Source organism: Lycorma delicatula, chromosome 2 (assembly GCF_047948215.1).
Source record: "Lycorma delicatula isolate Av1 chromosome 2, ASM4794821v1, whole genome shotgun sequence".
NCBI classification, from domain to species: Eukaryota; Metazoa; Arthropoda; class Insecta; order Hemiptera; family Fulgoridae; genus Lycorma; species Lycorma delicatula.
This window is the reverse complement of record NC_134456.1, coordinates 4,669,908-4,683,308: the sequence shown is the minus strand read 5'-3', so window position 1 is coordinate 4,683,308 and position 13,401 is coordinate 4,669,908. Positions and strand designations below refer to the sequence as shown.

The window sequence follows — 13,401 nt, the reverse complement described above, 5'->3', positions numbered from 1 at the left end:
GCTATTTTACGTGTTAATGTAAATTTTGCGGCAGGATAAACCGCTTCCCATTTAAACGTTATTCCAATGGCGCATACTATGTTGATTTCGTTGTGTCTTAAATTTTTTCATTTAGGAAATACTGCCAGAAACCTTGAATGGAAGTTTAATGTTTGTTCTATTCGGAGAAAAGTTTTGTCGTTTATCTTTATAACTATTAATAATTGGAAAACCCAATTAAAAGTTTCACTAAAATGACCACCTGTTGCACATTAACTTACCTAACTATATGAAATTCAAGAAGCAGTGAACTGTTAGACATTCAAGTACTTGGGCGTTGGGGGAGTTTTTATTTGTTTTATTTATTTTTTTATTTTGAGTTGGTTTAGTTTCGGTTTTCTGTTGTTTTGTATGTAAACTATCTGTGATTGTATACTAAATTTTCGTACGATAGTGAGAAGACTGACCTGTGGATAAGTTTAAAGGTAATTTTCATGTGTTGTAGAAGGTTATGTTAAGTTTTTCTGTTATTCAAAATTTCGATAACGTTTTGAATTTCCATGTTTTTACGTTTCTTCTTAATAAAATACACGTACTTGGCTTAAATACATTCGTTTTAATTTATTCAACCTCTAGAACACGGATTAAAACTAATTTTTTTTTTATATATTAGAAATCGTCGAGACGCGTAGTGTAACGTTTGTTTACATGTTCTATTTGGTATTTGAATATAGTTAGAATCTCTCTTTAGCTGGTTAAGCGACGTATAAGTATTTTACGAAAGTCAGATGCAGATTTTCTTCGTTATAACTAAATGATTATTTTGCTTGCGTTTGCTTTTTTTTTGGGAGGAAAGAAATTAACCAGTTGAAATTTCCCTGAAATTATGAGACCAGTCATTTTTCAATAACCACATATTTTTCTGTTTTTAATTACAATTAAATTGCGTGTACAATGTCTATTTTGTTTAAAATTTAAGCAGACAAAATTCTTTTACTTAAAGCTATTTCTCATTTGTACTTTGTTTAAGTAGCTTATGCCTGAAACTGTTGAAATGTAAATACAGTAGTTCTAACGAGATGTATTTGCTTTATTATTGTTAAAGTAAAATAAGAAAATAGTATTTTACAATATTATAATGTTTTGTCTTTTTGAATAAGTTTGTTTTGATTCATTTTTAATGAATTTCAAGTAGAAACATTTTACTTAAAAACATTTCAATTTTGAACCTGTAAATTTGACTGCTGATAGATTTTTTTATCAATTCAGGTTTTTCTTACTTAAGAATCATTCTAGTAAATTAAGTAAATATGTGTTTTAATCAGTTTTCTTCTGTCGGATAATGAATTAATTATGCTGTGTATTAAAAGTTGTTTTAAAGCAGTTTACAGCTAGCTTATTTCTTTACCCTTTTACAGGAAATAATAGTTTTTCTTAAAAAAAAAAACCAATATCTGTATTTATCAAACCATAGAATACAATTGTTTTCATGTAACTAAACAGAATAAATCTGTTTATGAGAAAGGGTCTTATTATGCTATTGTTGCCATTCTTAATTAATTAAAATAATTCTTACCATCAATTTATGTAAATTACAATTAAAAAATTTTCTTTTAAAAAAAAGGATATTATGTTAATGAATATTTAAATAATACTTATTAAAAAAAATTTAAAAATCTTGAACCTTCTGCATCTCTGTTGAACATGGGCCAACAAAATGGAAATTGTGTTATTTGAACATGTATGTGGTTACACATGTTCAAATAATTTTCACTAATAATTTATTTTTTTCATTAAATAAATTAATGTTTATATTTAGTAGAATATATATTTTTTTTTTTTTTGTCTTCAGTCATTTGACTGGTTTGATGCAGCTCTCCAAGATTCCCTATCTAGTGCTAGTCGTTTCATTTCAGTATACCCTCTACATCCTACATCCCCAACAATTTGTTTTACATACTCCAAACGTGGCCTGCCTACACAATTTTTCCCTTCTACCTGTCCTTCCAATATTAAAGCGACTGTTCCAGGATGCCTTAGTATGTGGCCTATAAGTCTGTCTCTTCTTTTAACTATATTTTTCCAAATGCTTCTTTCTTCATCTATTTGCCGCAATACCTCTTCATTTGTCACATTATCCACCCATCTGATTTTTAACATTCTCCTATAGCACCACATTTCAAAAGCTTCTAATCTTTTCTTCTCAGATACTCCGATTGTCCAAGTTTCACTTCCATATAAAGCGACACTCCAAACATACACTTTCAAAAATATTTTCCTGAGATTTAAATTAATTTTTGATGTAAACAAATTATATTTCTTACTGAAGGCTCGTTTCGCCTCTGCTATTCAGCATTTTATATCGCTCCTGCTTCGTCCATCTTTAGTAATTCTATTTCCCAAATGACAAAATTCTTCTACCTCCATAATCTTTTCTCCTCCTATTTTCACATTCAGTGGTCCATCTTTGTTATTTCTACTACATTTCATTACTTTTGTTTTGTTCTTGTTTATTTTCACGCGATAGTTCTTGCGTAGGACTTCATCTATGCCGTTCATTGTTTCTTCTAAATCCTTTTTACTCTCGGCTAGAATTACTATATCATCAGCAAATCGTAGCATCTTAATCTTTTCACCTTGTACTGTTACTCCGAATCTAAATTGTTCTTTAACATCATTAACTGCTAGTTCCATGTAAAGATTAAAAAGTAACGGAGATAGGGAACATCCTTGTCGGACTTCCTTTCTTATTAGGGCTTCTTTCTTATGTTCTTCAATTGTTATTGTTGCTGTTTGGTTCCTGTACATGTTAGCAATTGTTCTTCTATCTCTGTATTTGAACCCTAATTTTTTTAAAATGCTGAACATTTTATTCCAATCTACGTTATCGAAAGCCTTTTCTAGGTCTATAAACGCCAAGTATGTTGGTTTGTTTTTCTTTAATCTTCCTTCTACTATTAATCTGAGGCCTAAAATTGCTTCCCTTGTCCCTATACTTTTCCTGAAACCAAATTGGTCTTCTCCTAACACTTCTTCCACTCTCCTCTCAATTCTTCTGTATAAAATTCTAGTTAAGATTTTTGATGCACGACTAGTTAAACTAATTGTTCTATATTCTTCACATTTATCTGCCCCTGCTTTCTTTGGTATCATAACTATAACACTTTTTTTGAAGTCTGACGGAAATTCCCCTTTTTCATAAATATTACACACCAGTTTGTATAATCTATCAATCGCTTCCTCACCTGCACTGCGCAGTAATTCTACAGGTATTCCGTCTATTCCAGGAGCCTTTCTGCCATTTAAATCTTTTAATGCTCTCTTAAATTCAGATCTCAGTATTGTTTCTCCCATTTCATCCTCCTCAACTTCCTCTTCCTCTATAAAACCATTTTCTAATTCATTTCCTCCGTATAACTCTTCAATATATTCCACCCATCTATCGACTTTACCTTTCGTATTATATATCGGTGTACCATCTTTGTTTAACACATTAATAGATTTTAATTTATGTACCCGAAAATTTTCATTAACTTTCCTGTATGGTCTATTTTACCAATGTTCATTTGTCTTTCCACTTCTGAACACTTTTCTTTAATCCACTCTTCTTTCGCCAGTTTGCACTTCCTATTTATAGCATTTCTTAATTGCCGATAGTTCCTTTTACTTTCTTCATCATTAGCATTCTTATATTTTCTACGTTCATCCATCAGCTGCAATATATTGTCTGAAACCCAAGGTTTTCTACCAGTTCTCTTTATTCCGCCTAAGTTTGCTTCTGCTGATTTAAGAATTTCCTTTTTAACATTCTCCCATTCTTCTTCTACATTTTCTACCTTATCTTTTTTACTCAGACCTCTTGCGATGTCCTCCTCAAAAATCTTCTTTACCTCCTCTTCCTCAAGCTTCTCTAAATTCCACCGATTTATCTGACAACTTTTCTTCAGGTTTTTAAACCCCAATCTACATTTCATTATCACCAAATTATGGTCGCTATCAATGTCTGCTCCAGGGTAAGTTTTGCAGTCAACGAGTTGATTTCTAAATCTTTGCTTAACCATGATATAATCTATCTGATACCTTGCAGTATCGCCTGGCTTTTTCCAAGTGTATATTCTTCTATTATGATTTTTAAATTGGGTGTTGGCAATTACTAAATTATACTTCGTGCAAAACTCTATAAGTCGGTCCCCTCTTTCATTCCTTCTGCCCAGCCCGTATTCACCCACTATATTTCCTTCCTTGCCTTTTCCAATGCTTGCATTCCAATCTCCAACTATTATTAAATTTTCATCTCCTTTTACGTGTTTAATTTCTTCATCAATCTCTGCGTATACACACTCTACCTCATCATCATCATGGGCGCTTGTAGGCGTATAAACGTTAACAATCGTTGTCGGTTTAGGTTTTGATTTTATCCTTATTACAATGATTCTATCGCTATGCGTTTTGAAATACTCCACTCTCCTCCCTATCTTCTTGTTCATCACGAAACCTACTCCTGCCTGCCCATTATTTGACGCTGAGTTAATTACTCTAAAATCACCAGAATATATTTACCTTAACATTATTTAATGTGTTTATGTTTTAAATAATAGTATAATCTTTAATCACTCCTATTTTTTTCTACTCTTTGAATTGTGTATCTATCATTCCTGACATGATCTATATAATGCATTATTACATATTAATCAGAGCAAAAGATTTAAAGCATTCAGCACAAAACATCATACAGAAATCAGTTAATAAAATTGTTAATTAATATTATTATTACAACTGAATTTTAAATCAACTTTACTTTACATTTAACCATTATTTACTAGAAGCTAAAACTTTAACTTCAATGTATTTACTTCAGCCTTCATTCCTAGATACTGTTGCATATATCCCAATTTTCAACTTTTTATACTTGCTTTTTCTTACCATACCATAACCAAATTAAATGAGGATGTCTATGTGGTTCACCAACCTAGTTTGTTTCTTTACAAAGTTCTATCACAAATTTTATTTTCTTTTGTCTAGATTATTCATCTCCCTCTATGAATAATGAGACCTTGCCATTGGTGAGGGGGCTTGAGTGCTCAGTGATATAGAATAGTTGGACCGAAGGTGCAACCATATCGGAGAGGTATCTGTTCAGAGCCAGACTAAGGAGTGATTCCTTATTAGTTGTTAAGGGCTAAGGTCAGGATGACTTAAACGGCCATATCAACATCACTCAATCCTCTGAGTACTGCACCGCTGAAAGTAATGGAAAACTACAGCTGATTTTCCAAGAAAATGTAGCTCTCTGCATTTTCATTTAAAAATGATGGAGGGCCTTCCTTGGTAAAATATTCTGGAGGTAAACTTGTCTCCCGTTTGGATCTCTGGGTGGGGACTATTAAGGAAGGGGTCACCAGAAAATTAAAAAATAACATTCTACAAGTTGGAGCATGGAATGTTAGAAGTCTAAAAAAGGTTGGTAGGCTAGAAAATTTAAAGAGGGAAATGTATGGGATATATGTAGAAGTAGGAATTAGTGAGGTTCGGTTGGAAGAGGAAAATGACTTTGGGTCAGGTGATTTTAGAATAATTACCTCAGCTTCAAATACTGGGCAGACAGGAGTAGGTTTTGTAATGAACAAGAAGATAGGGAAGAGAGTAGAGTATTTCAAAATGCATAGCGATAGAATCATTGTAATAAGGATAAAATCGAAACCTAAGCCGACAATGATTGTTAACGTCTATATACCTACAAGTGCCCATGATGATGAGGTAGAGTGTGTATACGAAGAAATTGATGAAATTATTAAACACATAGAAGAGGATGAAAATTTAATAATAGTTGGAGATTGGAATGCAAGCATTGGAAAAGGCAAGGAATGAAATATTGTGGGTGAATGTGTGCTGGGCAAAAGGAATGAAAGAGTTTTGCATAAAGTATGATTTAGTAATTGCCAACATCCAGTTTAAAAATCATAATCGAAGAATATTGACATGAAAAGAGCCAGGTGATACTGCAAGGTATCAGATTATATCATGGTTAAACAGAGATTTTGAAATCAATTTGTTGACTGCAAAGCTTACCCTGGAGCAAAAATTGATAGCGACGATAATTTAGTGATAATGAAGTGTAGATTGGGGTTTAAAAACCTGAAGAAAAGGTGTCAGATGAATCGGTGGAATTTAGAGAAGCTTGATGAAGAGGAGGTAAAGAAGATTTTTGAGGAGGACATCGCTAGAGGTCTGAGTAAGAAAGATAAGATAGAAAATGTAGAAGAAGAATGGGAGAATGTTAAAAAGGAAATTCTTAAATCAGCAGAAGCAAACTTAGGCGGAATAAAGAGAACTGATAGAAAGCCTTGGGTATCAGAGGATATATTGCAGCTGATATATGAATGTAGAAAATATAAGAATGCTAGTGATGAAGAAAGTAAAAGGAACTATGGACAGTTAAGAAATACTATAAATAGGAAGTGCAAACTAGCGAAAGAAGAGTGTATTAAAGTAAAGTGCTCAGAAGTGGAAAGAGAAATGATCCTTGGTAAAGTAGATGGAGGATAAAGTAAAGTTGAGGAAAATTTTGGGGTTCATAAATTAAAATCTAATAATGCGTTAAACAAAGATGGAACATTGATTTATAATACGAAAGGAAAGGTCGATAGGTGGGTGGAATATATTGAAGAGTTATACAGAGGAAATGAATTGGAAAATGGTGTTATAGAGGAAGTTGAAGAGGATGAAAGGGGAGAAACAATACTCAGATCTGAACTTAACAGAGCATTAAAATATTTGAATGGCAGAAAGGCTCCTGGAGTAGACGGGATATCTGTAGAATTAGTGCGCAGTGCAGGTGAGGAAGCGATTGATAGATTAAACTGGTGTGTAATATTTATGAAAAAGGGGAAGTTCCGTCAGACTTCAAAAAGAGTGTTGTAGTTATGATACCAAAGAAAGCAGGAGCAGATAAATGTGAAGAATACAGAACAATTAGTTTAACTAGTCATGCATCAAAAATTTTAACTAGAATTCTATACAGAAGAATTGAGAGGAGAGTGGAAGAAGTGTTAGGAGAAGACCAATTTGGTTTCAGGAAAAGTATAGGGACAAGGGAAGCAATTTTAGCACTCAGATTAATAGTAGAAGGAAGATTAAAGAAAAACAAACTAACATACTTGGCATTTATAGACCTAGAAAAGGCATTTGATAACTAGACTGGAATAAAATGTTCAGATTTAAAAAAATTTAGGGTTCAAATACAGAGGTAGAAGAACAGTTGCTAACATTTACAGGAACCAAACATCAACAGTAATAATTGAAGAACATAAAAACAAAGCCGTAATAATAAAGAAAGTCCAACAAGGATATTTCCTATCCCTGTTGCTTTTTAATTTTTACATAGAACTAGCAGTTAATGATGTTAAAAAAACAATTTAGATTCGGAGTAACAGTACAAGGTGAAAAGATAAAGATGCTATGATTTACTGATGATATGATAATTCTAGCTGAGAGTAAAAAGGATTTAGAAGGAACAATGAGAGGCATGGATGAAGTCCTACGCAAGAACTACCGCATGAAAATAAACAAGAACAAAACAAAAGTAATGAAATGTCGTAGAAATAACGAAGTCGACCACTGAATGTAAAAATAGGAAGAGAAAAGATTATGGAGGTAGAAGAATTTTGTCATTTGGGAAATAGAATTACTAAAGATGGACGAAGCAGGAGCGATATAAAATGCTGAATAGCAGAGGCGAAACGAGCCTTCAGTCAGAAATATAATTTGTTTACATCAAAAATTAATTTAAATGTCAGGAAAATATTTTTGAAAGTATATGCTTAGAGCGTAGCTTGAAAGTGAAACTTGGACGATCGGAATACCTGAGAAGAAAAAATTAGAAGCTTTTGAAATGTGGTGCTATAGGAGAATGTTAAAAATCAGATGGGTGGATAAAGTGACAAATGAAAAGGTATTGCAGCAAATAGATGAAGAAAGATGCATTTGGAAAAATATTGTTAAAAGAAGAGACAGACTTATAGGCCATATATTAATGCATCCTGGAATAGTCGCTTTAATATTGGAGGGACAGGTAAAAGGAAAAAATTGTGCAGGCAGGCAACATTTAGAGTATGTAAAACAAATTGTTAGGGATGTACGATGTAGGGGGCATACTGAAATAATTTGATTTGATGGGAATAAGAGGAATTGTTCATAATTTCTTTAAATAAAATTTGCAACAAAGATTCCAGATGTAATCGTAAATGGAAAATTGAGTAAGCCAAAAATAATTAAATATGGTGTTCCACTAGATGTGTCTGGTCCTGTTCTGTTTTTAATTTATTTTAATTATTTATGTGATGCAATCATTGTGGGAAGATTGGTCTCTTTTGCGGGTGATGTTGCTTTATTTATAGGGCTAGTGATTGTAATACCTTAAAGTCTCAAATTGAAAAACATCTTGTGTAAATGTTGTAGAAAATATTTTATCATTTAGTTCAACTTAAAAGTCATTATGTACTACTTTAGTTTAACATCTAAGGATTAGATGTTAAGGATTTATTGAGGGAGTTTAAATGCCAAAAAGGATTGTTAAAAAGTAAGTAATTGTTGTATTATAATGAAAATAATTGTTAATACAAAATATATTGCTCTAACAGTTCACTGCAATCTTATGTGAAGTAATTATGTTTTGAATTTGAAAAATCAAATGAAGTTGTATAAGAAATTTTATTCTTTTAAAAACTGGTGTCTTGAATGTACTTAAGTCTTAATGTAATATGCCTTAATGAAATTTTTATACTTTTCTTTGATACATCTCATTTGTATTATGGTTTGGTATTTTGAGATATTGTCTATAAAACTGTTTTTGAGAAAATATTTATAGCTCACCAATAATATTACTATATAGTTGGGGTTTTAGTGAAGAAATCTAGATACTGGACACTTATTACACTTTCTTAGATTAATTGAATCGGTTTATTTAAAATCTAATTCATTATCCAAAAAATATGTTTTTCACAAGATCAGGAAGAAATTTGAGTAAAATTATTCCAGCCTACTGAAGAATATTTCTAAAGATAATATAACTTTATGGGACCTAAGATTAAAATGTATATTATTTTATTTCTGGTGCTTCTAGAACACTTAGGAGCTGTATATGTCGTGTTCAACAATTCACTGGGTCAATAATTCCTCCCAACATGATAATGCTACTGCCAACAATCACATGCAAATGTCAAGGCTCACTGCAATATATTATATTGTGAGATAATAATATTAAATTGAAGTTAAAATTAATATTTTACAAATAAATTTAAGCAAGAATGGCATTACTTTAATTAAAGAAGTATAATTAATTTTTTGTTTCAATCAATACATTTATTCTGGCACAAAGTCATTTTAAATTTTCTCATCTTTTCTTTAAATTTAATAATTGCTTTGGTTGATTTATTATAATTTTATTTTATTTTTAGATGGGTAAATCACAAGATCAGGCTCCAGAATTGGATAGCCCACATACAGAAGCTAGCAAGTTACTTGAAGCTGCTTTACAACAGATGGATGGAATCATTTCTGGTATGTTATTTATTATTGTTGTTATGCTGTTTGTTAATTGATTTATTTAATTGTATTGTTTTAAATATACTTTTATTAAATGAAATGTATTACTGTCTTTTCTGCCATATTTGACTTAATGAAAACAACATTTTTAATAGTCATGGCTGGCTACTGTTATCATCTTTTGAACTGGGTATCTTGTGTTTGGTCTTTTATTTACTGTTTTATAGTTTAGAAGATGTATTTATGTATTATGAGCAATCATGTAATATAGTTTTTTTAAATAAGCACAATATCAGGTATGGCATATGACACAGTTACTGGATAAGTCTATAGATTCGGGTTATATCATGTAGAATATAAAGATTTTGTAAAAACCCTAAAAGTTTTCTTATCTGTACCTTGAATTAATTGGGCATATAGGTAAAATTATAAAAAAATTAACAGGAATATACATACACAATAACTACGAAATGAAACAAACACTGTTCCCAAAGGGTATGTGGTATGATAAAAGATAACGAGAATTTTAATTTTTATTGAAAAGAATTTATGTATTCTTCTATACTAATATTGTCCCCTTCAGAGAATTCCTAAGTAAGACACGCTTATGCCAGTGTTTCTTTCAATCCTCAAAACATTTGTGGAAAGCATTTCTGGTATAGTCATAAGTTCTTTTAGTGAAGAAGGCAGTGAGAAACTGTTAAACTGTTTCCTAAGAAGTATTACATGTGATGCTTTTACTTTTGAAAACACACACATACCTATCTTTATATATATATTTCTTGTGTGCGTGTGTATGTAACTGAACTCCTCCTAAACGGCTGGATCGATTTTGATGAAAGTTTTTGTGTGTGATTAAGTTGATTCGAGAATGGTTTAGATTCACAATTTGATCCGATAGAAAATGTTTTTTTAATTAATTTATTTATTTATTGATCTGTTGTTTATTGATGTTGTTGATCTTGCGATGGTTAAGGTTCACAATTAAATCCGGTAGGCAGTGCTGCGATCGCGTTTTAGAATTTTTTTAATATTTGGTGTATCAGTCAGAACTGGTAGTTGGTGGTGCGATCGGATTCTAGGAATTTTTTTTATTTTGTTGCTTTTTCGCATATCAGTTACTTGCGTCATAGCTTAATGTTGTTATTACATTAAAATTTGTATTTTTAACGGTCTACTGTGTTTAGAGAGTAGTTTGAATTAAATCCGATAGGTAGTGGTGTTCTGACAATTGGATTTATTTACATTCTGACTTTTATAAAGTGAAAGGTTAAATTTTATAAGGTTCCATAATGTTTTATAAGTTTCTTGATGTTGAGTATTAATTGTAATGATTTTGCAGCCACAACCCTTATCGTTAAAAAATTATTTTCCACCGAATACTGTGATTAGAGAATGGTGTGAATTAAATCCGATAGGTAGTGCTGTTGTTTTGCCATTTTGATTTATTTATCTTCTGACTTTTATAAAGTGAAAGGTTAAATTTTGTGAAGTTCCTAATGTTCATTGTTTTTAAGGTTTTATGAAACTTTCAATTGTTGTCATTTAATCTGTATGTATACTCAGATCTAGCAATAGCGAAGCATTGCCGAGTCTGCTAGAATTGCGCGCTTATTGAGAATATTATATTATATTATTATTTATTGAAATAACGTTTTAAAGTTTAATTAAAAAATGTACATTGTGTAAATTTGTAAGGTGCAGTATTGAAGTGAGTATTTTACATGAATTTTAATGATGTATACACGTGCATTCAATAATCAACTTAACCTACAAATTCAAATTTGACTGTATGCAACTTATGAAGTATTGAACGGCTCTTTGAAAATAAAAATTTAAGTTTGTAAAATAAATTATAACATTTATAAAATTAAAATATAAGTTACTTATAATATAGTTTAAAGTATATTTAAAAAATTGAAGTTATAATTTTTGTAGCTGATTAATTTTATAAAAAATGTTCTAAAATTGTTTATAATTTACAATTATCTAAAATTTGGTAAAATAGATGTTAAAATAAAGAATGAGAAAAATGCTTTTTTTTACAGTGCTTTAATTTTTTTATTAATTGATTAATTAAGCTATCACATGGTTATTATACTTCAAAATTATTAAATAAAAAAAAAATGTAGGAGATGCTTTTTTAAAATGATCTTAAGTGAAAATTAGAAGTAACGTGGATGAAAATTTAGACACCTACGTATTAATGCCACCGCAGCTACAGCTTTAATTAAAAACAATAAATGGTTATTTATATTTATTTATTTTATAAATATATTTAACCAAACTTAACCTACGCTCGCTTGGCTCGCTAACCTTGACTAATTAATACCGTAATTTTTTGAGTATTTATTTAATAAATTCAGTAATTATTGCAATTTTTTATTATTTAAATAATCAAAACACTCCTGTTAATTAGTCAAGGTTAGTGAGCGAAGCGAGCTTAGGTTAAGTTTGGTTAAATTATATTTATAAAATAAATAACCATTATTAAAATTAATAAAGAGACTGTTTTGAATCTGTTAAACTCTATATCGGACCATTTTTCACCGAAATCCAATTGACTATTTTGTTTTTAAATAAAGCTGTAGCTGCGGTGGCGTTAATACGTAAGTACCAAAATTTATTAATTACACTAATTATTAATTTTACGACGTTTCGATTTTTTAATTCAATTTTCGTCAGACATCTCAATATTTAGTGAAAATAAATATTAACCATACTACACATAATTAATCAATAAAACCATTACAATAATACAACAATCACAAACTCATAATAGTCATATTAATGAAATTTCGTCCACATTCCTGATAATTTTAACTTAAATAAGTTACTTATATTTATGTGTTGTGCATTTATTACAGAACAACCACGTCAGGACAACGTCTGTCCGGTCCACATATATATATATATATATATATATATATATATATATATTGCTGTAGTTATAGCTAGAAAAGTTAAAATGAAATGATGTTTCTAAGAGAAATTGATTTGTTTTTCAAAATTTATAAATTGTAAATGCAGTTTGTACCTTCTGTGTGAGGTCTAGGTGGCGATTAGTTTCTCATTCCTGTTTCTCATTGTGTTTCCTTAGGATATTTTTTTCAGGTCATCAATCAACTTGATCCTTCTTTGTATTTTTTTTTAACTACTAATTTAACTTATATATTACAACTCTTTACATATGCATTTGCTGTAGTCTTTCCTCTTATATTATATCTAAATTCACTTTTGTTTTTGTTGATTTTATTTTATATTTCTTTAGTAGTATACATCCCGTTTTGAAACATCTTTCTATGTTCTGTTTTGCTAATTAATTTTCTTATTTTTATCACCCCGGTATTAAAATGTTTAATAATTAAAAAAAAAAAAATCAAAGATTTTTAATGAATGAAGTTGAAACCACAAGTGTAGTGAAACATAGATCGGTCTTATATTAAAATTAGTATAGATAATCATATTCATTTTCTTGTTATTTTTTCTGATTTAATTTGTGTATCTTTATGCAACAGATACGTACATTGTTGTTAATTAATTCAGATTTTTGATGTAATAGTTTTTGTGGACAATGTACGTATGTACAACTGTTTCACTATTTTTATTTTAATTACAATACACAAGTATCAAAATGAAAGAAGCTATTGAGAGCAGTCCTCCCTCTATTTCAAAATATTGTTTTATCTCTGGCTTGTGTACTTTAGTTGAAAGAGAGAGAGAGAGAGAGAGAGAGAGATAGTGAAAGAGAGGGAGTGAGAAAAGGAATGTGTGTGAATGGGCTAGTAAAGTATGTAAATGGAATGGTCTGTTTTTGTTGTTTATTTTATCTGTGTAACAATACTAATTTAAAAAATAGAAGAAACTTTAATCAAATGC

At 30.3% G+C, this 13,401-nt stretch overlaps 1 protein-coding gene across 1 annotated transcript in view; it reads left to right on the top strand.

Annotated features, from left to right (window-relative positions):
- Positions 1-291: 291 nt before the first annotated feature.
- Positions 292-13,401, top strand: part of Liprin-beta (liprin-beta 1) — a 387,502-nt gene continuing 374,392 nt past the window's right edge. The window contains exons 1-2 of the mRNA XM_075358203.1: positions 292-464; positions 9,435-9,537. Of these exons, the coding sequence (XP_075214318.1) occupies positions 9,435-9,537 (103 nt within the window). The 5' untranslated portion in view covers positions 292-464. The remainder of the gene's footprint in view (positions 465-9,434; positions 9,538-13,401) is intronic.